Source organism: Phyllostomus hastatus, unplaced genomic scaffold (genome assembly GCF_019186645.2).
Source record: "Phyllostomus hastatus isolate PE091 unplaced genomic scaffold, TTU_PhHast_1.1 phas_scaffold_345, whole genome shotgun sequence".
Classification (NCBI taxonomy): domain Eukaryota; kingdom Metazoa; phylum Chordata; class Mammalia; order Chiroptera; family Phyllostomidae; genus Phyllostomus; species Phyllostomus hastatus.
Window position 1 is genome coordinate 23,522,167 of NW_025334024.1, and position 24,436 is coordinate 23,546,602.

A 24,436-nucleotide genomic window follows, 5' to 3' on the forward strand; every position below is an offset into this window, starting at 1 on the left:
TTGATTTGGTCTTCCACTTATCTACGCACTCACTGGTTGACGTTTGCACGTGCCCACACCAGGGAGCGGTCTAACCACATCACCTTTGCGTACTGGAACCCGCTCTAACCAACTGAGTTACCCAGCTAAGGCCTGTTGCGTTTTTACCACACACACACACGGTATTTTTAGGCACAAAGGTAGTGCTTCTGTGCCTAGTCTTAGAACAGGGTGATGAGGGTAGGATTTTTTTCAAAAGTTTAAAAAAGCAACCGGTTGACTCTTCCTTCCCTCTGTTCCCATCCCTCCTCTGGGACCAGGTGACCATAAAAATCTTTGGACTGACTATACATAATAAATTACAGCAAAAGATAGGTTTTTGTGCCTTTCCCCCCTGAGCCTAAAGGCCTCAGGTATCGTTTATGATACCGATTACAAGTCGTAAGCCAAAAAGAGAACCCTAGCCTCCAGGCTCTCTCTGCAAGACATCCCTTCTGCAATGGATAAAGTTGTCTCGAAGAAAGTGGCGCCTAGGAGACTACATTTCCCAGCATGCACTGCTCCTCCTGGTGCGCCGTAAGTGACAGAAGAAGATGCACTACTTTTGCGACAGAAGTGGGGCGGGTTGGGGGTGTGTGTGGGGAAACACTATATATTCTGGGATGCAGAGCGTCACTACTTAAGTTACAGGCTGGCTTGTTTTCTGGCGCTTGGTGTTCCACGCCCAGGGGACACGAGGGGAGGGGCATGGAATGTTTAAGCTTGGGAGGCCCCGCAGTCTACGAGACTTGACACTTCGAAAGAGGTAGGAGAGTGGACGAAGGCTGTTTCAGTCTAACTTCAAAGTAGTTCCCGCGCAGAGTGGCGAGGGTTTATGGGCCCCTCCCTTATTTATTGTTTCTTAGGGGCAATGCTAAGCCCCCATTGGTAGGACCTCCAGGGCAGGTGGGAAGTCCGTGAAACCCCAAATCGAAGTTATGTGCATCTCCCGATTGGTCCTCGCTCCAGCGCAGGCGCGAAGGCTCCGAGCCAGTCCCTAGGGACTCGTGAGCGGCAATTGGCCGAAGCCTGCGAAGTGGGAGTCCGGATTGGTAGTTGCTAGCAAGAGTCTGGTTTCTTCCTTGACTTCTGCAAGTGATAGTGTGTGATTGGTTTAAATCCGCGGGCACCTGACGGTGATTGGGTGGGGGATATGGGCGGTTTACAGTCATTGGCTGGTGCGGGGGCCATCCCTCCTCGGCGGGCAGCAAATGATGAAACGAGAACGAGGAGGGGAAAGGCCGCGACGTGAGCGCGCGACCTCCGGCGCCATTTTGTAGAGAAACAAGCGGAGTTAACCGAAGAGGGGGTCGAGGAGAGCCGGAGTCGGGGGACCCAGGAGTTTCCTGTGTCCAGCGCCGCCGGAGCCGCCTGAGGTGAGGTGGCTTGGGGTCAGGGGCTGGGGCCGTCTGGCGGCGTCAGCCGGGCACGCGGGCGCCGGTGAGGGGAGCGGCGGGGGTGGTCCTGGGGCCATCGGGAGCGTTTTCCGGAGCTCCGCGGAGTGAGGGGCAGTCGGGACGGGGAAGTGGCGAGGCGGGCGAGGGCGGACTCTCCTCCCGGCGGGCGGAGCCTGCGGGCTCTGAAGAGAGGATGTCGGGGCGAGGGCTCCGCGAAGCGCAGGGCAGAGCGCGGGGTGCCACCCGGTGGCCCGGGCCGGGCCTGGCGACTCGGGAGGGCGCCGGCGGCGGTGATTCCCGCGGCCCGGCCTCGCTTCGCGCGGGCTGGACCCTCCGGAGACCCCACGAGCTCCTCAACTGCCCTTTCCTGCCCGGACTCCCGGACGCGGGCGGCCTAGCTCCCGGGACCAGGCCCGCGTCGGGAGCCGCCGCCGGCTCGCGGCTCGGCCCCCAGCCCCCGTTCCCCGGCGCTGCCGCCCCGCGCCGCCCGGCCCCGGCACGTTGGCAGCCCGGGCTGTTTCGGGTGCCCGCGGGTGGGAGGGGCGGGCGCGGGCACTTGCTCAGGACTTCGGGCCGCGGGTTTTGTTCCACTCGCGCCCGGGCGCTCACACTCTCCGCGGTGCCGGGACCGGCTCCTCTCCCCGCGCCGGGCGAAGCGTCGCCCCGGTGAGCCGAGCGCCGCCCGCCGGAGAGCTCGGCGCGGGTCTCGGAGCGGCTGGCGGCGGCCGCGCAGCGGCGGAGTCGCGCGGACCGAGAGGGACGCTTTTCGGGGTTCGCCCCGCCGGGCTCACGCGGGCGGCGAGCCGCCCCCCCGCACGCTCCGCCGCTCGGGCGGAAAGGAAGGAAGAGACAACGTCCCGGGGTGCGAAGATGTGTTCGGAAGGGACCTGGAGGAGGAGACTCCCCCGGAGTCACTCTGAGCCGTCGCCGGGCTCGGACTCCGCGGCCGTCGGGGCTCTGCCCGGAGGCTGGGGGCCACGCTGCACTCCGGCCCCCGCCCCTCTGGTTTCTCTAAGTTCACCTGTCTTGCCGGGATGTATTTGAACAGTCGAACGTGAATGAATGGGATGGGTATTTTCTGTGAAGAAGAATTCCGAGCACTCTCTTTATGACAACCTGTTAAAAGGGCTAGAGATACGTGGGTGAAGACACGGCGGGGCGGGCAGAAGATTAGGAAGTGGGTCAAACAGATGAAGAAGACACTTGTTTTCGTGGAGGCGCTTGGTTTCGCACGTCACCCGTGGCCAGGCTGACGTTCCCACCCGCCCGAGGGTCTGCGGCCCCGCGTTTGGCTGCTGGTGAGGAGTGTGGTGGCGGTTGGGTCAGGTTCTGGGGGGCTGCAGGTCGTCGCCTTGTCTGAGTAGACATCGAGTTTTGGGCCCCGCGCTGTGCTCTAAGTTGGTAGTTTGCCGACTTGTTTGGAGAGTTTGTCAGTTTTCAACAAGTGTGGGTCGGTCCCAGGTCCTTCAGTGGAAGCTTAAGGTTAAAATCGAGGTACAAAGCCTTGGCCATGAATAACTGACGTTCCCTTTCCTGCCTAAGGTAGTAACGTTGGAAGTTCGAAGGCGGCGCTTTGCGGCGGGGTGGAGTGGCGTTGCCACGCTCTGGGTTTGAACTCGTGCCGAAGGATCCCTGGCGCGGTTTCTTCCCGTCTCTGTTTCTGCTGGCGTCCAAATCCCGGCTCTTGCACTCGGGTCTTGTCAGGCTAGGTCCTGGGACATCCTCCCGACTTGACATGAAGTCGTTCAAAACAAAACAAAACAAAACACCTGCAGGACAGAAGAGGAAATGCTTATCTCTTCAAAACATGCTTAAAGCTAATCTCACATTATTCTTGGGTGTTACTTTTTCCAAGTTTTTTTTGTGATGCATGCAGGTCTAGCTATGGAAAGCTTTCTTTTTTTAGCTAGCTTAAATTTATGAACTTGAATCTTTATTTCATTTTATTCTACGAGGTAACAGATCTTTGGCACTCAATGCCATGGAAGGAAATTTGTCCACAATAATTCTAATTGAATGCTCAAATATTTTAAGACATTAATTTTTGTAAGATGTTTATGCTTCTTGAATTAACAAAAATTGTAGCCTGCCAATTTGAAATACTGTAATTTATGAGTGTAGTATATTCTTTTATAAAAGAACAAAGCTAACTTACAAGTCATTAAAAAATATTAGCCAAAGCATTTCTAAAATGGTCTTTTGACCAAACTGAACTTCCTGCTGCACAGTTTTAAGATAGCATCCCACTGAGTTTTATTTTAAGACCTTATATTGTATGTAGAAAAATCCTGCAGTTCCTTTTCTGTTTGCACAGTTTTTAAGAAGCATGTTTCAAAGCTAAAGTGGGCTCAAAACCTGTTGTGCCCTATGCATACACAGTAGTTGATTTCAATGTACTTTTCGCTCATACCCAAGCAAAGCAAATAAAACACATTGTTCTTTGAAAAGCATTGTTTAAGAAGTCAGTAATTGGAGCTGTAGACTTTATCTGACACCTGAGTGGAGATTAAAGAAAATGCAGCCTTTGGGAGTGTAGAATGTAGATTTAAGAAATGCATTTCTGTCTTTAAGGCTGGAAGGGTTAGCATAAACCTCCAGGATAGACTGTCTTGGTAAATTTTGTTACAGCTGCTAGAAGGAAATTCCTGAAATATAGAGTGAGAAGGTTTTTTTGGTTTGTTTGTTTTGTATGGTGTTTGGACTGAATTGTATGAAATACGAAGTAGGTGGGAAAAGAAATATAAAATGGAATAAAAACATTTTGAAAGAGACCATTTTACCATTCTTAAGCTTTCTCTTAAAAGCTCAGCATTTTGCCTTTTATATTTTTAATTTTGACTTACAGATTTTAGAGAGAAACATCAGTTTGCTATTCTACTTATTTATGCATTCCTTGGTTGCTTCTTGTATGTGCTGTGACTGGTGATGGAACCCAACCTTGGCATATTGGGGGTGACGCTCGAAGCAGCAGAGCTACCTGCCAGGGCACAGTGTCACTTTTTAAATTTTGTGTAGACCCATCATAAGAATAGTTAATCCTTTGTTTTAAACTCTTTGTCTTTTTTACAATAGCTTCCTAAATAATTTCCAGTATCTTTTCCCCATCTTTGTTGGATTTTTTTATTATATAAGTAACATGTAAATGCATCCTAACTGTAAAGGTTCCATGAATACAGTTAGTTCTTTACATTACTATCAACTTGCCACCTAAATCATTGGTTTGAAAAATAGCCATCCTCTGCCCAAAAGTTCAAGTACCTTAGCCTGGAGTTGTATGTTCATTCCTTCCTACTTGAGACAGCATATTAGTATTTCATGCTTCAGTCATAAAGACTGTTACACAGAGGCTTCCAAGTACATCTTTGCTCCTCTTATCTGGAATATCAATGTTCTTATCTACCAAAACATCTATTATACAAGTGCAAGCTCAAATGTACTGTCTATAAATATTTTCTCTGATGTTCTTAAGCAAAATTAATTTCTTACATTTTTCTTGGCCAGTTTCACTTAGCAAAACCATATATACCAAAGCTTATATTGCGTTGTAAACTTTCTGTCTCATCTTATGGTAGGCAAGTTGTTCCTTCCCCCAAACACGTATACAATTGCTCTAAATGTTAATTGAATAATACTTTCTTTGTTGCACTCCATCATATTCTTGGAAATGAGTATACTCTGAATTTTGTTCTTTGAGAGCATATACTTTTTCTTGGAGCTTTGTACTTACAATTATGTTGACATGTTTAAGTGGGTAAACTTTGAAAGGTAGTCATACAGAATTATGGTAACATCCTTTAGGAAACAATGGTCTAGGAAAATGAGGTGATTTAGTTTAAGGTCACATCAGATTTTTCTACTCTAGCTCTGATGTTCATTCTGTCTTCCAAACTGCTTGAATTCAATATAAGGAAAAGAAGATATATGAATTTGATCATCAAAAAAGTCAGAATACTGTATGTGGTCACCCACTTGTTTTTTTAAAGGCAGAAGGTTTGTCATGCAGCTAAAATTTTGAGTGGTTGATTTTGTAGTTCAGGATTCACTTTCATTTAGTAGACTGAATTTTTTTAGAACATGATGACTATCTCCATGAATCTAGAGTTAATCTGTTTATACATTGTCAATTTCCTGAGCTACCTAGGGAGATTTTTTCTTTACTCCTAACATGATCCCTCCCCAGTATTAAAATACGGTTGACATACAGCACTACATAAATTTAAGATCTGTACAGCATAACGACATATATATCTTGCAAATTACTCCCAATATTTTTATTGTATAAAATTTTCGTAGTTGTGACCAAAGCAAATACAGGTTTATTTCCATATCAATTTTTAGAGGATAAGACACAATTTGAGTTATTCATTTCTTAAGTGTGAAAATTTATGTAAAACTCTAGCCTGGCAAAAAGATGGTCTTTTTTTGGTTAAATTATTGTGAGTGGTCATTACTTAACCTCAGTGTAATGAAACTTGCACTTCCGTTGAGAGATGTGCAAAGGATGGAGAAACTTAAGTTTTAAAATACTTTTCGGCATTATAAATTGAATTCTGACAGATATTTGAGTTAGTTTTCTCTTGGTGTAGTTATTTTTAAAGTTATTTTTAAGGATACTCCGTTATTTTTTTACTTGTATATATTATATACTGCATAGCTTGATAATTTTGCAAATACTGCTGGGAACATGCTTCTGAATACAGTATTCTGTTGATTTCAAACAAGAACTTGGTAACTTACTTATTTTTAAAAATTAATTTTAGGGAGGGAGACAGGTGGGCATTGATTTGCCATTCCACTTATTTATGCATTGGTTGATACTTATATGAACCCTGACTGGGGATCCCTACAATCTTGGCATATTGGGATGGCACTCTAAATCAACTGAGCTACCTGACTAGGGTGGTAACTTACTTTTTCTTTTTCTCTCCTCTTTCCCTTCCCTTCCCTTCCTCTTCCCTTCCTCTTCCCTCCCTTCCTTTCTCCCTTTTGGTGGGGGGCGGGGGTGGGGAGAAACATCCATGTGAGAGAGAAACAGCGATCACTTGCGTCTCTCACGTGCCTTGACCTGGACCAAACTTGCAACCCAGGCTTGTGTCATAACCAAGAGTTAACCAATCCACAGACTGAGTATACTTTTGGTTTGCAGGATGGTGCCTGACCAACTGAGCCACACTGGTCAGGGTGGTGGTTAAGAGATCTGATTTTGGAGTAAGCATGCTTTTCTGACTCTCTTCACTTTTTCCTCCTTTAAGAATAAAGGATTTATTTGCCCTGGGTGGTGTGGTTTAGTGGATTGAGTGCTGGCCTGAGAACTAAAGGGTCCCTGGTTCGATTCCTAGTCAGGGCACATGTCTGGGTTGCAGGCCAGGTTCCCAGTAAGAGGCACATGAGAGGCCACACATTGATGTTTCTCTTCCTCTCTTTCTCCTTCCCTTCCCCTCTTTCCAAAAATAAATAAGTATAATCTTTAAAAAAGGGAGGGTTGTTTGCAATATTTTGAACTATACCAATAGATGGATTGGATTAATTCTTGTAAAATTCTGAAGATAACCACATAGGGTATTAAATGTTCCTTAAAAGTTAGTGTTAAAGTTTCATTTAAGAAATACATGAATAAAATGCTTGTTTAAAGTGCAGTGACATAATCATGAAGCAAGTCAACTCTTGATTCATTTGTTTTTATCCTTGGCAAAGTTTTCATTTGAAACCGATTTACTACTTGTTGACCATTATGCCCTTGAATATATTCTTATCCCTTGCCAGCTGGGTTAGAAAAAAATGTTTATGTAAGGCCTTTCTAAGTCCAGAAATGAATAAGTTTGGGATACCCATGATTTGGATTATTCACACATAATGCTTGTATTCTTTCTTTCTTTTTTTTTTTTTTAAGATTTTATTTATTTATTTTTAGACAGAGGGGAAGGGAGGGAAAAAGGGAGAAAAACATCAGTGTGAGGTCGCTTCTCACATGCCCCCCACCAGGGACCTGGCCTGTAACCCAGGCATGTGTCCTGACTGGGAATCCGATCTGCGACCCTCTAGTTTACAGGCTGGTACTCAATCCATTGAGCCACACCAGCCAGGGCTTTATAATTTCTTATGATTAATATTTCTCCAGTGGTAGTGCAGGGATGTATGTATGTCTATTCACTGATGTACCTCAAATATCTGATACGCAGTAAGTGCTCAACATGTTTGACTAGATTAAAACACATAATAGTAATGCTTAAACTGTTTCTCTGGTAAGTTCTGGTCACCACTTCACATAAGTCATATACCATTTCTTACCATCTGGTTGATTTGAGTTGTGCTGGGTTTTGTGTTAGCTTAGTGGAAAGCCAAATTTGAGGTGTTTACATCTGGAACCTACCCTATAGAAAGTGGATGCAAAAGCCACTTTTCTCTATTCGTATTTGGGCAGAATAGTTTTTTGGTGGTGGTGCTGTCTTCCTTCCTTGCTAGATGTTTATTGTTATTGCATCTCTAATTCTCAGATGCCAGTGGCTCTCCCACGTCTACACATTTCAAAATGCTTTTGGAGATTATGTTGCCCTCTGGTCTATCCCAGTAAATACTGTTGACATTCAGATTTGTTGTCAGGGTTATTTTATTTACTTTAGATCCAATTGTGGGTGTAAATCACAAGTTACTTGAAATTTAATTTTACAGTGGCATATGTGAAAGACTACAGAAGGAAAAAGAACACCTTATTTTGCTGACGGTGAAACAGACAGATTTTCAGTATGTTAACATCTTTGAAATTGGGTTGCATCACGTCATAGAAAAAATGCTCCAAGTAAACTTTCTTAATGATGCATAAAATAACGATGCTATTACAGTTAAAGACGAATCAACCTGAAGTGTCATGGAAAATGGCCTTCATCTCTGATGGATGATGAAGGTGGAAGATAATTCTTAAACTTTGATTACATTTTGTTTTCTGTTAAGTCTAGTCAAATTGCATTCTAGGGACCTACAAATTGAATTTTGGTATTGGGTTGACCTGGTTCTGTAAAGTTTTTAGTGCCCTCAAAGCTGGTTGGCTGGGAGTGTTGGTGAGGAAGGGATGTGGACCTCCAGGAACTGATTGGAAGGGTAATAATACACATGAAACAATAGTGAACAATTTTATAGTGTATCATTCATATTGAAGGGGGATTGGAGGTAGATCAGCAGATCAGTCGGTCTCTAGGTGATCTGAAGTGGTGTGGGAGGTTTTGCGGGGCAGAGGATTGAACTAAGCCCTGTCTTAGTACCTGATGCTTTTGTCCCCTTTATGGAGGCACCTTGGCCTGCATCGCAGTGACCACTAACTTCCTTTCTTGAAGGCCATCAATGATCTATTTGCTAATTCTGATATTTACTAATATAACTTTTTGCATTGCCAACTGTATCTTTTAAAATACCTTCCTCATGTTTTCCATAGACTATGACTATATTAGTGAGCAATTGATGCATAACAAATTACTTCCAAATTTATCTATTTAAAATTTTCTTGCTCTTTATTATTTCACAGGCAGTTTGGCTAGATGATTCTCAGTATCTTTCACAAAGTTGTAATGCAGGCACCCACAGGCTATAGTCATCTTAAGCCTGAAGGGTGGGGAGATCTTACAGACTCACCTGTGTGGCAGTTGGCAGACTTCTCAAATCCTTGCTAGCTTGGCTATTGGTTGGGAGACTTCAGTTTCTTGTCTCATGTCCCGTCTCTGTAGGGTTACTCATAACTTGACATCTTCTCTTAGTACAGGCCTAGAGAGAGGTAAACAAGTTAGTCTTTCATAATTTCATCTTGGAAATGACTTTGTGTTACCCTTTTTCAAAGCTACACTTAAGGTCCAGCCCACACTTAAGGGAAGGGGATTTACATAAGGGTGTGAATATTAGGCAGAGATCATTGGGGTGATTTCAGAGATTGCCTACACAATGAACATTTCCCAAAGATTTGTTCTTGGAACTGTTGTAGGGATGCTATGTGTTCCTAGGTTTTACTCCTCTCCTTGGTTTCTGTTGTTGTTACTGTGCACTCTTAAGTTTCTTCGACCTCTATGGCAACCCTTTTATTGTTTTTCTATGTTTTTCTTAGTATTCTCTGAATACTAAGCTTCCTTAGGACTCTGTTGGCCCTCTCATATACATTCTGCAGTTCTCCCAGGTGATCTCATCTATGTGTTGATCGGTGACTTCAGATCTATTTGCAGGCCACATTTTGTATGCTCCAGACTTTAAATCCAGCTGCCCATTGGATTACATCTGTATGCCTTACTCCACACAAGTCCCAAATTGAATTTATTTCTTCTTGCCCTTCAAACTCTCTCTTCCTCAGTTGTTTCATGTTAGAATAAGAAGAGCCGAGGTGCTTGGTCTGGAAATGTTACTATGTATTTGGTGATGACTCCTTTTTCTACACTTCCTTCCTTATCCCTCCTTACACAGTTACCTAGAGTTGTTATTGGGACCTTCTGCCAAAAATTGTGAGTTTCCATAGGGAAAGCAGGTGTTCAACATAGACCACTTTTATTTTTTAAACAGTTTAGGCAGTTAGCCAGCCACTCTTACTAGTTTGCTTCTGAAATCCAAGTTCTGACACCAGCCAAGGGGCCAAGGGCCAAACTGGCAAATCTTTCTAGGATAGCAATCTTGGGCCTTTTTTGTTACCTCTTTTCTACACAGTGCATGTGGTAACTGGGGTTTTGTATAGAGAATCTTGGAATCTGCAAAACTTTATTGACTTAATATTTTGTTTTTGAAAGTTATTTTTCACCCTGGCTGGTGTAGCTCAGTGTATTGAGTGCCGACTTAGGAACCAAAAGGTTACTGGTTCACTTCCAGTCAGGGTACATGCCTGCATTTGAGGGCGTGTGAGAAGCAAGCAACCAAATCTGGATGGATGGATGGATGGATGGATGGATGGAAGGAAGGAAGGAAGGAAGGAAACTGTCTTTCTATTTCAGTAGAGAAAAAAGGTTCAGTTCACTTCTCAGCCTCTTTATTTTAAGCTTTCAGATAGTTATTTGTATCCTAGATACGATGCATATAAAGACATACACAGAATGCTTTTCCGTAACTTGATTTTCCCCCATAGAGATTTTGCAGTCCTTCTAACTTCTTTTTTAGTGATTGCATCAAGGTTCAGTGTATACTTTTCTTAAACATTTCCCAGAGCTATTAAAGTAGTTCTCAAACATTAATATAAACTAAAATCACCTGCAGAGTGTGTTCAGTATGTCCTATTCTCTTTCCCCAAGAATTTTGATTCTTTTGATGTAAGGTGGTTCTTAGGAATCAGCATTTTTTAAAAAAGATTTTATTTATTTGTTTTTAGAGAGGGGAAGAGACAGAGAAGAGAGGGAAAGAAACACGAATGTGTGGTTGCCTCTTGCACACACCCCCACTGTGGACCTGGCCCACAACCCAGGCATGTGCCGTAGATTAGGAATTTAACAGCAACCCCTTGATTCACAGGCTGGAGCTCAATCTACTGAGCCATACCAGCCAGGGCAGGAATCAGCATTTTAAATAGCTTTCCTCTTCCTCCTCATTCTTACACACAATTATCTTAGTCATGTAGCATTATCGTAAATTCTTTACTTATTCTATTAGTTGCTTCAAATGAGTGTTTACTTTGGTGGTTTTTATAGCATCTAATGTATATAGTATCAAATATTTGAATTAATAGGAGGGCTACATTTAGCAGATGATGTTTATATGGTGCAATGGAGTAAACTAGAAGGGGATCGTTTGGGACATTTTATATAATCCTGATAAAATAAGGGATGATAATAGTAAATATTTTTATTAAAAATATTTTCAAAGTTTAATGAATTTGAGCTTGTTTCTGTAATCAGGTTTATGTTAGTTTTATGCTTAAAAGGGCTACATAGAAATCTCATTTGCATATATAACATGATACATTTAAAACCTTTTTAGTGCCATTTAAAAATTTAACTTTAAATTTTTGAGGGTAAATGCTTTTTTTTTTTTTTTAAGATTCTATTTATTTTTAGATAGAGGAGAAGGGAGGGAGAAAGAGAGGGAGAGGAACATCAATTTGTGGTTGCCTCTTGTGCACCCCCACCTGGGGACCTGGCCTGCAACCCAGGCACGTGCCCTTCCTGGGAATTCAACTGGTGACCCTTTGGCTTGCAGGCCAGCACTCAATCCACTGAGCCACACCAGCCAGGGTGGTAAATACTATTTTTTATGGGGGGGGGTGACTTTAAAAATGAATATGAATATATACTCACCCAAAGACACACTTAATTGATTTTAAAGAGAGGGGAAGGGAGAAACATCAATTGGTTGACTCTTATACATGTCACAGCTGGGGACTGGGGACCAAACAGATACCTAGGAACCCATGACCTCCTAGTTTACAGGATGATGCTTCAACCAACTGAGTCACACTGGCCAGGGCTAAGACATTTCTTCTTGAGAGATAATCGACATGTAATATTGTGTAACTTTTAAGATGTACAACATACTGATTTGATACTATTTTACTGCAACGTGATTGCCATTGTAGCATTAGCTAATACCTCCAACACTTCATGTAATTATCATTTCTTCTGGCTGTGGAAACAGTTAAGACCTCTTAACAAGTTTAATGTTTATAATACAGGGTTTGGGGGGTTTTTTTGTTTTGTTTTTTGTCTATAATCACTGTATTATGTTGTAGATCTCTAGGACTGACTTGCTATTTACAAGTATGTATGCTTAAACACCCATTCCCTCACCCCCTGGTAAACCACCATTTCACCCTGTTTTTTTGAAGTTTAGTTTTTAATGTATTATTGAAATACAGCTAACATTCATTTCATGTGGAAAAATATGCAAAATAATCACCACAATAAGTCTAGTTCACATCTATCACCACACATAGTTACAAAAAAGAATTCTTTGTGATGAGAACTGAAGATTTACTCTAATTATAGCCATCTTATTGCTTATTACATCCCCAGGACATATATTCTAACTGGAAGCTTGTACCTTTTGACCACATTTACCCATTTTGTACACTCCTCCCCTTTCTCAGGCAACCACCAGTCTTTCCCCCACCCCCCCAAGATTCCACATATAATGGATATCATACCCTACTTGCCTTTGATAATACTTTATTTGTCTGATTTATCTCACTTAGCAGAATGTCTTTCGAGGTCCATCCATGTTGCAAGTGGTGGAATTTCCTTTTTTCTTGTGGCTGAATAGTATATTACTGTTGTGTGTGTGTGCCTCATATGATTTTATTTTTAAATTTAAAAAATTTAATTTCTTTTTTTATCATCCCTCAAGGACATGCTCACTGATTTCGGAGAGGGGAAGGGAGTAGAAAAAGGGAAGGAACCATTGATGTGAGAGAAACATTGATTGGTTCTTTTGTATGTGTCCTGATGGAAATTGAACCTGAGATCTCTCAGTTTGTGGGATAACACCCAACCAACTGAGCTACACTGGCCAGGGCTGTTTTTAAATTTTTGAGGAAATGTCACTGTTCTCCGTACTGGTTGAACCAATTTACACTCCCACAACAAGTGCACAAGGGTTCCCTTTTTTCCAAATCCTTGTCAACATTTACTCTTCTTGTTGATAGCCATTCTTGCAGGTGTGAGGTGATATTCTGGTTTTGATTTGCACATCCCTGGTGATCAGTGATTTTTAGCATCTTTCATGTACCTGTTTGCCAATGAATATCTTTTTGGGAAAAATGTCTATTTAGTTCCTTCGCCCATTTTAAATCTGATTTTGTTTTTATTGCAAAAACAATGCATGAGTTCTTTATAAATTTTGGATATTAACCCTTATCTGACACATGAATATTCTCTCATTCATAGGTTGTCGTTTTAATTGTATCTTTCATTGTGCAGAAGCTTTTACATTTGATGTAGTCTCACTTGATTTTGTTGTTGTTGTTGCTTTTGGTGTCATATCCAAAAAAATTACTGCTAAGGCCAATGTCCAGGAGCTTCTTCCCTGTGTTTTTCTTCTAGTAGTTTTATGGTATCAGGTCTTTTTAGCTGTTTATTTTTAGAGGGGAAGGGAGGGAGTAAAAGAGGGAGAGGTTCATTGATGTGCAAGAGAAACATTGATTGGTTGGTTGCCTCTTTTATGTGATAGGGATCTGAACCCACAACCCAGGCATATGCCCTGAGAGGGAATCCAAAAAGCCACATCCACCTGTCCAGTGGATCAAAGCTCTCTGTCCATTGTACCCCATCTTGTAGGGGTACAGCTGACTCACATGCTGCCCCACTTCCCTGTTCTTCCACCTCTCTTCTCCTGCTCTCTCCCCACTCCTCTTCCTCCTCTTCCCTCTTAGGCTCTTCCTTCCAGTCATGCACCTTCAACCAGCTGAGCCACAGGGCTAGTATCAGGTCTTAGGTTTAACTCTTTAATTTCGGTTTCTCTTCTGTTCCATTTTTAGAGAGAGGGTAAGGGAGGGAGAAGGAGAGGGAGAAAAACATTAGTGTGTGGTTGCCTCTCACATGACCCCCACTGGGGACCTGGCCTGCAACCCAGGCATGTGCCCTGACTGGGAATCGAACCAGTGACCCTTTGGTTCGCAGCCCTCGATCAACCCACTGAGCTACACCAGCCAGGGTGCTTTGTAGTATAGATTAAAACCGGGAAGCGTGATGCCTCCAGTTTTTTTGTACTTTTTCCTCATTCTTTGACTATTTAGGGTCTTTCGTGTTTCATATAAATTTTGGATTTTTAAAAATTAGACTTTATTTTTAGAGAGACAGACAGACGGGGAGAGAAACATCAACGGGAGAGAAAAACATTGGATTAGCTGCCACCCGTACATGCCCAACTGGGGGCTGAACCCACAACCTAAGCATTTACCCTGACTTAGAATTGAACCTGTGACCCCAGTTTGTGGGATGACATTCCAACCAACTGAGCCATACTGACTAGGGCTGGTAGCCTTTTTGGGACTGTTAAGACTTGATACAAAATTAATGTTTATTTAAAAAGCAAATATACAGGTGATGTGACATGGAAAAAATGGTGGAGGGGGCTGTAATTTTGAGGACAGGGTGATCATCACTGAGGAGATGACATTTATCTACAGACTTGAAGAAGTAAAATAGCCATGCAGTAGTTATCTGAAGGAAGAGCATTCCAAGCAGGGGTATCAGCTGATGTAAGGCTCAAAGGTGAGAACGTGCTGGAGAAGTAAGGAGGTCATTGTGGCTAGAGAACTGAGTGAGGAAGTACACAGTGGAAAAGGGAAGCCACAAGGGTACCATGGCTAGATTCTTCTGTAAAAGGTGTGTTTGTTCATAGGCCCTTATGAGGGCTCAGGTTTCCAGTATGAGTCAGGGGAGGGTTTTGAGCACAGGATGACCTCAGTTTTTATATTTGAAAAATATTTTTCTCTGGCTTCTGTTGAGAATAGACTGTAGGGAGTAAAGGTAGAATTAAAAGACAATTTAAGAAGTTAATGTAGTAATCCAAGTGAGAGAGAATAGTCCTTCGTTATCAAAGCAGTAAGAGGTGGTGAGAAATGACTAGATTCAGGATTTATTTTATAGGTGGAACTAAAGGGGGAGTGGGAAGGCTTCTAGGATTTGGGCCTAAGTAACTTTGAGGATGGAGTTGGCATTAACTGAGATGAAGAAGACTTTGTATGGGTGCATCATCATTGAGGGGGAAGGACAGGAGCTCTCCCCCCCCCCCCCTTATTTATTTGTTCCTCTTAGGAAATCTCATTTTCGACTGGACTCAGACTTAGAGGTAGACGCTGTCAGAGAGGACACCATCTCTTGGCTGTTCCTGGCATTATTCTTTGGCCTTCTTTGTTCTGTTAGCCAAAAGTTGAGTATGTTCACATGTTCTGTGGCCTCATTTTTTTTAGTACATTGTTTTTTTAGAGCAATACACCAGTGTTTGTGTTGCAGGGCATGTGGAGAACAAGATGCTGAATCTTGGGTCTTTAGTCCTAGGTTTCTCTTTCTTTTTAACATATTTTATTTTTAGAGAGAAAAGGAGGGAGAGATGGAGAGGAACATCGATGTCTGAGAGGTGCATCAATCATTTGCCTTTCGCATACCCCCACCTGGGGACCTGGCCTGCAACCCAGGCATGGCCCTGACCAGAAATCTAACCTGCAACCTTTTGGTTCACAGGCCAGTGCTCAATCCACTGAGCCACACCATCCAGGGCATAAGTGTTCTACTTCAGTTGATGAAAGGCTGTTGTCACTAGATCAAATAAGGTGAGGACTCAGAACTGGTCATTAGTTTCGTGTGTACATTTACCAAGATAATGAAGATTGGCTTGTTGAAACTTGTATTACATAGTATTTTTATTTTTAGCACTCTCAGATGTTAATGTGGAGTGGTGGTAGTCCTTGCCATAGGGCTTTTTATCAAAAGAGTTGAACTGCAGAGATCTCAGTTGTATTTGAGGAATTGTTTGTTGGAAAGTTATTCAGCCCTTGTTTTGCTGAATTCATACTGTACCATAAGTAAAATAATAACAGGCCATCATAGCATCTATGTCATGGTGAAGTTATTTTGTTGTTTCTTTGTGTCAGCATTTTTTTTTTTTTTTAAGATTTTATTTTTAGGGGAGAAAGGAGGGAAAAAGAGAGGGAGAGAAACATCGACATGTGTTGCCTCTCACACGCCCCTAACACGCCTGTAACCCAGGCACGTGTCCTGACTGGGAATTGAACCGGCAACCCTGTGGTTCCCAGGTTGGTGCTCAGTTCACTGAGCCATACCAGCCAAGGCTGTGTCAGCATTTTTAATATAAATTCTGAGCAAAGAGAAACTTTCTGTCTTCCAAACTCTTAACCTATCATGAAATCTATTGCCTTTTTAAATTATGTGTAATCATTATTAGATGTGTGCATCTTTGTATATGTCTATTGGCCATCTATATATACTCTTGGGAGAAGTGTTTATTCAGGTCCTCTGCTCAGTTTTTAGTTTGGAGGGTTTTTTGTTGTTGAGTTGTATGAGTTCTCTTTAATCTATTTTACCCCAAATCTTCCATTCCCCCTTTCTTTGTAAACTTTTTAAAAAATGAAGATGGAAAATGTGTGAATAGTTGTGGGAAAACAACTTTAAAAGCTGAAGAAGGTGAAAAGGGAAAGCTTCCATACTCTATATTCCTATTGAGGGGAATCATTTAAGTTCTTTAAAAAATTTTATTCTCTTTTCCCTTAATGAGTATCTTTCCCGAACAGTTTTTATTCTTTTAAGTAACTGCCTTGTTTGGATATACCATAATAGATTTAAGCAGTTACTTTTTTTTTTAACTGTTACTTTTTTAATTTTTGCTGTGATAAACGGTACTTCCGTGAAAATCTGTTTCCTTTGAGTTCTTGAGGCAAGGGATACACAGTCTTAATAGTAGAATTTATAGATTCTAGAGTAGTGCAATTAACACTTTTTACAATATTGCCAGTTTAAGTTTCTGAAAATGATGTGCCACTTAATATTGTTAAGAGTCTGGTAAGTCCTTTGTTTTCCTGTATATATATCCTCATTATGTTGTGTTCTCAAACTTGGATTTTTGCTAGTTTCGCTACCAGTGTAATGTGAAGCAAACAATTTATTCTTAGAATTTATAGCAGGCAAGTTCTATAAGTACAGTTTATTGTTAACTTTTCATAATACTGTTGCTTTAGAATGAACAAAAAAATATCTTGATGCATTCCCATCCCTCGCCTACCCTTTTTAAAGGAGGATATAGAGAGAGAGCATAGATAGAACCTTTGCTTTCTGAAAACAGAACAAAACAATGTAGTCTTTTTCTCCATTGCTAAGAAATTGGTTAAGATAAACATTTAAATACCCTACCCAAGGGGCTTTTAATCTTTATGAATTTTCTATACTTTACACAGTTCTGATTATAATAAATTTACAAGTGCATTTTAGGAGTTGAAACTGGATAAGCTGAGTTCCCTGCTTTCAAAGATTTTTGTGTTTCAGCACTGGCACTTGGTGGATTCTTAAGAAAAACACTTGCTGTGTTGGGTTTGTTTTGGTAATACAGGCTAATTCCTCTGATTCTCAAGTGGTTCAAATTAAAAAGATAAGCAACTTGTCATTTTAACTATATCGCTGCTTTGGGCTTCCTTTTCTAAATGTTTTCAATAATGCAGGAAGGAATTTGAGTTCTGGAGCTCTTACCTGCCTTTAAGTCAGCCATTCAAATACCTTAGGTACAACTTGAGGACCAAACTATCTGATTCCTAAGTAGTTCCTGGGAGTAAAGTGAATAAATCTTGTAACTAGGTTGTAGATTAGTGTGGAGATAGGGATTGAAAATGTCAGATGAGTGTTTCTTTCCACAAACTCTCATTTTAAGTACTTTCCTGCTCCTTATAAGAGGGTATAGTATAAATCATCATTTTGAAATAAGTAAATAGAATTACCAAATAATATAGATTGAGTGGTTGAGATGTCCTAATTCTTTTTCTTTTTTCAAGCCTTTATTGGTATTACAGGTACTAAGATGGAGAAATGAAGGTTATTTAACCATTTTTTTCCCTAATAAAAGTTTAACTAATTTAAATATCTTAATTTTTTTTTAAAAAACAGGTGCCATGTTTCAGATCAGAGCAAGACCCTTGGTGAAGAAGAACTGAAGACACTGTACAGACACCAGATATAGGCTAATTACAGAGAAAGCATTAACCTGCCTCTGAGGTGACTAAAGGGGAATAATGGTGATTTTGCGCCGGGCTCGGCCGCCTGCTTCCGCCCCAACCAGCAATGAATCTTGACTCGCTCTCGCTGGCCTTGTCTCAAATCAGCTACCTGGTGGACAATTTAACCAAGAAAAACTACCGAGCCAGCCAGCAGGAAATACAGCATGTAAGTAAACAAATAGTACTGTTAAAGGAGTGAGTATGTAGTAGAAAGAAAGTTGGGAATTTATATGGTGGGTGTGTTACATGACAAATATCTTAACTTTTGCCCCTTATTTCAGGTGTTTTCAGCTTAATATATAATCTCCTCCCAGTTTTGTACAGAATTCTAGTCCCATTTTTCTACTAAAAATGAGATAAATCTCACAAACTGTAAAACTCACCTTTGTAAAATGGAAAATTTAGTATTTTCTAGTACATCCACATCTAACTCCATCTAGCCATCATCATCTAACTCTAATTTTTCATCACTCTGAAAAGAATGATCTCAATCCATTAGCAGTTGTTCTTTTTTTTCTCTTCACTCTAGCCCCTGGCAGCCACTAATCTACTTTCCACTCGTGTGGATTTGGACATTTTTTATAAGTGGAATAATTCTATATGTGGACTCCTGTGTCTATATTCTTTCATTTAGCTTGCTTTTAAGCATCATATTGAGTATGTGTCAGTACTTACTACTTTAGACCATTGTGTGGGTATTCCACACTTTATTTATCCATTAGTTGGATGTTAAGTTTGTTCTACTTTTTTTGGCTGTTGTAAATAGCATGGCTATCCACATTTGTTGATAAGATTTTGGATGGATGTTTATTTTTCAGTTTGGGGGGAATATACCAAAGAAGGGAATTGCTGGCTCATATGGTAACTTTATGGAGAGTTATCAGATTGTTTTCCAGAGAGTTGTATCACTTTTTATACCCACTAGCAGTGTATGAGGGTTCCAGTTTTCCCTTATCACTAATACTCATATCTTCTTGTTTTAGCCATTCTGTTTAATGTGAACTGGTTGGTATCTCATTGTAGTTTTGATTTATAGTTAATAATGTTGAGCATCTTTTCAGGTATTTATTTGTGTATATTTGGGGGAAATTTTCATTCAAATCTTTGTGGCCTCCCCTCCAGCCTTTTATAATTGTACTCCAGTGTAGTTTTGGCTATACTTACAGAGCATTGTATTCAACCTTTATGAAAGTTAAATAGTGGCCCTGGCTGGTGTAGCTCCGTGGATTGAGTGTGGGCTGTGAACCAAAGGGTCACCAGTTTGATTCCCAGTCAGGACACATGCCTGGGTTGTGGGCCAGGTACCCAGTAGGGTGGGTGCGTGTGTGAAGCAACCACACGTTGACATTTTTCTACCTCTCTCTTTCCCTTCCCCTTTAAAAACATTTTAAAAAGTAAGTTAAATAGTGTATTATACCTTAGTTTTAGTGATTGTATACCCCCTTCCCATTTTTAAGTCAAATGGAGTATCACAGTTAGAATTGTATATATTGTTAAATTATTACAACTTATTAGTTCCATGACCCTCGGTAAAATCTCTGAACCTTATTTTCCTCATCTGCAAAATGAGAATAAAATCATTTGCGTGGCATCTTGTTAGAATTAAATGAAATTAAGTAGGAAACCTAACAGTTCTTGTCACAAGCATTAAAAATATTTGTTTCTCTTCCCTTTACATTGTAAGTTATAGTTGCTATAAAAGTAAGTATGCAAGTACAAACTTATAAATGAAATGGGTGTCTAATTGAACCAAATTCAAGAATTGAGAGGGCTTGTAGGGAACTTTTTTCTCTTGTTTATTGGGGGGGTGTGAGTGTAGGACTTCTGGTTGTGGTTTAATTTTATTTATTTATTATATTTTTAAATGTTTTATTTATTCATCTTCAGAGAGAGGAAGGGAGGGAGAAAGAGGGAGTGAAAAAACAATGTGTGGTTGCCTCTCCCTCACCTTCTACTGGGGGCCTGCCCTACAACCCAGGCATGTGGCCTAGGCTGGGAATCGAACTTTAATCGATTTTTTTTTTTAATTCTTAAAATTACCTAGTCCCTATTTGATTTCTTTCTTTAAGTGAGGTACTGTTTCTCTCATATGTTGAAATATCAGTAGGTGTGTGTATGCCTATGGAGTTTTATTGCATTTGATGCTGCTTTCATGAATTGTAGTGCTTTAAGTTCTTTTTTTTTTTTTCTGTTAACTGAAAAATAAAAGGCCAGAAGCATTTATTTGAGATTTTTTTAAAACAAAAAGCTATTCAGAAAGTATTGATTCAGTCAGAAACCTAAATAATGTTCTGATTGGGAGACAAAAGCAGAGGGGGTATTTATGAGAAAGAGAACAGGATCGGTTATATCATTAGAAGGGAGGCATTTCGCCTCGGCTGGCATAGCTCAGTGGATTGAGCGTGGGCTTCGAACCAAAGTGTCGCAGTTTCAATTCCCAGTCAGGGTACATGCATGGGTTGCAGGCCATGGGTTGCAGGGTACATGCAATGTGCAACCGCACATTGATGTTTCTCTATCTCCCTCCCTTCCCTCTCTAAAAATAAATAAATAAATGAAAAATCTTAAAAAAAAAAAAAAAAGAAGGGAGGCATTTCTATTGGTGCAGATAAGCTAGCTAACTTTACCTGCCTAGACCTATTCCTAACCTTAATATCCTGTGCATTTTCCTTTAATGGGAGTTTTTTAACCTCATGTTTATGTTGTAGTATTGATTATTTTGTATCAGCCTTTCCTGTGCTGTGGCATACCTTTTAATCTTCAGATTTTAATAGTTCAGGGGTATTTTTGTTATTTTCTTTTAATACTTTTCATTTCTTTTATGGATTTTGGTATATTGATTATTAGGTGATATCTTTTCTGTAAGATTTTTGCCTTATGTTTCTTTCTTTAGTGTACTGCAAGTTTGCTTTCATTTCCTTCTGTTATCTTGTCTTTGAACCAGTGTTACATGTTTTTGAGGACTTACCCCTTGAAAAACAAAAAGTTCTGTAATAACTGTGAGGGCATGGAATACTATTTGTCTGAACGCTTCTGTTTGTTTATTTGGATAAGTCTTTTGAAATGTGTGTTCTGTGCCAGTCTTGTCTGTTTCTTTGTTCTGTTTTAGTTTCTTCAGATAGGTTCCATTTTGAGTGTTAGGATTTTTGCTTGTCTTTAAATCGATCCAGTTATTTACTCACATATAAACTGTCTTGAGGGTGGGGAAGTGTGTTAAGTTTGTCTGCCATTTCTGTTTTCATATTAGTAATGGGTGCCTCCTCCTATTCTTTTTCTCCAGCATTTTCCTTTGGCTAGCTGGTTTGCTCACAGACATTAAAAGTTACATCTCTCTCTCTGTTTTTTAAATTTGTGGTTGGTCAGTTACAGTCGTCTGCATTTTCTCCCCACTCTTCCTCTCTACCCCAGTAAAAGTTGCACCTTAAACCTGGTTGTTACCTCAGCTCTCTTTGTTTTTCTGTAATTTCTGTATGTTGATCTGGATCTCTAAATGGACAATCTGTTTTTTATGGTTCATCTGTGCCCCAGACTCATCATTTGATCAAAACATAATTATATATTTTGGGACATTTATCAGTCCTGAACATTTTTATTTCTGGATTTATCAGCCCCAGATGGAAATCTACATTTGGCTTGTCATTTGAGGTGGTAAGAATGAACTATCTATCATATCATTGGGACCACTTCTTAAAATAGAAATTCTTGTTGAAAGTGGAATTAAAAGAATTATTGGAGAGGTTAGAATAGCAAAAAATGTACTTAGTTCTACATCTTTTACTTAAGAATTTGAAATGTTTTTCATTAAATCAATGCTTTATGTGTAGGAAGTAACCCTTTGTATTTGTTGCAAAGATTTGTTTTCATGTTCTTTTCAGTATATTAAACTGTTTCAAATATATGTGGTATTGTTTATAAAGTATCCCAAAGTATTCATTCACATAATACAGTGAAAACCTGGAATGCATATTTAAAGAGTTCCAGCGTATTTAACAAGCTTAAGAAATATAAAGATGCTTTATTATTTGTATGGCATATTATTTTATTGGTCTTCCCTGCCTAGTGGGTGGAATGGTATGAATTTTAAGTAAAAATGTCTAGGGCTTAATCTTACGGGATTAATAAAATCTTGTTTCATCATCTTTGCAACCCAAGATCATGTTTTTATAATACCACTTTAGTTTTAGAAGAAAACACAGTTGCTCTTAGTGAGGGACACATGATATCACAGAATGAATATTCCATTCACCTAGTAGCCATAAAGCTTATCTTGAGATCCTGTCACTAGCCAGCAAAGTTGTTTGTGGCATTTCTCTTTAGTCATTGCAACCTTGACTGTTTTTTCCCTTTAAGATTTTATTTGTTTATTTTTAGAAAGGGGAAGGGAGGGAGAAAGAGAGGGAGAGACATTAATGTGTGAGAGAAACATCGACTAGTTGCCTCTCGAATTCCCCCAGCCAGGGACCTGGCCTGCAACACAGGCTTGTCCCCTGACCAGGAATCAAACCAGCCACATTTCGGTCCGTAGGTGACACTCAGTACACTGAGCCACACCAGCCAGGGCACAAACTTGTCGTCAAAACAAAACAAAATAACTTATGTATAACAGCCTGGTATTGTTTGTCTATATATGAGGGTTGTTAAGATTAAGGAGCTGTAGAAGCAATTGTAAAATGTTATCAAAATAAATGTGAGGATAGAAAGGGATATTTGTGAAATTTTGCTGATTCTAGTTAAAACAGTAACTTCAGTGTGTTTTGACTATGGGCAGACTAACGGAATGTCTCTTTTTTTTAATAAGTCAGCATGTTCATTAACTATGATCAGTTAATTTCCTTTAGCATTCTCAAATATAGTTCTTTTTTAAAGCATTTTATATTCTTTTAAAAAAGATTTTGTTTAATTTTTTTCTTACATTATTATTTAAAATCTTCATTGTATTTTTATTGCCATTTAGTCCTGTTATACTACTGTGCCCCCAGTAGTCAAGATTTTATTTTTTAGAGAGAGAGGAAGGGAAGGAAAAAGATGGAGAGAGACATGGATTGGCTGCCTCTTGACACCCCCCACTGGTGACCAAACCCACAACCCAGGCATGTGCCCCCTGACTGGCAACCTCTCACCTTGCAGGATAGCCCAGCCAACTAAGCCATACCAGTCAGGGCTCAAATGCTATTTTTCAGCTCTCTGGTTGGTCTTTACCTGAAGTTTCAGCTTACATTTTACATCTTTAGGGAAGGTCTCTTCTGAGGTACCACCCACCCCTCTCCCATCAAAGTTATATATCCCTGTTTTATTTTTTTCATACAACAGTTAAACATTATCAGAAATTCTTTGCCTGTACTTTTTCTCCCCCCATGAAAATGTACTTCATGAAAGCTATGGAACCAATTGGTCTCCTCTACTGCTGTATTTGCTTGTGTCTTGAATGGTATATAGCTTGTATTTAACAAATATTTATTAAGCTAAATGATTTTGCTCTTTTGAAGATGGGGTCTATTTGGTTGGAGCATAGGTAACTTTTTAATTAATTGGATTTGGCTGTTTAATGTCTCAACTTTCCAGGGGATAGGCAAAAAAAAAATCTGAATAGAATTGAAGCAATGATAAGAACTCACAAAACCAACAAACACATTGTAATGTAACTAGGTTAACAATAATCTTTTAGAGTTGCAGAGGTTCTTATTATCTAATGATGTGGATTTTAACTTTAAGATGTCTGTGGGAAAATGTAGACATTGGTTTTACTTGATTCTCATCACATTTTCTGGATGAGGGAAAACTGAAACAAGTTAACTCAGTGAGCCATCACATAATTACCATGGTACAGTGGAAGAGAATAGGTGTTGGAGTTGGACTGAGAATCCAGATTTCTCAAATCATAAATTGAATTTTAGAGTCATGGTGTCTTGTTTAAGTGTCTGCTTCTTCACCTATAAAATGGGAATAATTTTCATCAGGGTTATTGAAGAGTAAACCACTGGAGGCTCAGTACCAGTTTAGCCCAAAGTAGGTAGATAAATATTATTTATCATTTATTAATGTAGCATTTAATAAACAATGATTACTCTGCACATACGGTGTGCTAAGCCCTTATCTAGACTAGATGTGAAGCAAACACAGCTGCACAACTCCCTGTTTTCATGAAACTTAAAAGTCTAGTGAGGAACATAGAAAATAAACATATAATCAGGTGGTGGTAAGTACAGTGGAGAAAGGGGAAAGCAGGGTTAAGGAGTCTTGTTGCTGTTTTAGAGAGGGTAATTATGAAGACCTCACTGATGAGGTGACTTGAGAGAGAAACCTAAAGGAGTTGAGAGAACAAGTTCTGTAGCTAACTGGAGCTTTTCGGTTAGAG

At 40.3% G+C, this 24,436-nt stretch overlaps 1 protein-coding gene across 7 annotated transcripts in view; it reads left to right on the forward strand.

Annotated features, from left to right (window-relative positions):
• Window positions 1-647: 647 nt before the first annotated feature.
• The window catches only part of CNOT1 (CCR4-NOT transcription complex subunit 1), a 74,299-nt gene continuing 50,510 nt past the window's right edge, over window positions 648-24,436 (forward strand). For 6 of the 7 annotated variants that reach the window (XM_045818982.1, XM_045818986.1, XM_045818985.1 and 3 more), the window contains exons 1-2: window positions 1,257-1,394; window positions 17,972-18,247. In XM_045818982.1, the coding sequence (XP_045674938.1) occupies window positions 18,146-18,247 (102 nt within the window). In that variant the 5' untranslated portion in view covers window positions 1,257-1,394; window positions 17,972-18,145. Of the gene's footprint in view, window positions 785-1,256; window positions 1,395-17,971; window positions 18,248-24,436 lie in introns of those variants that run through there. The other variant, XM_045818983.1, reaches the window with a different exon arrangement.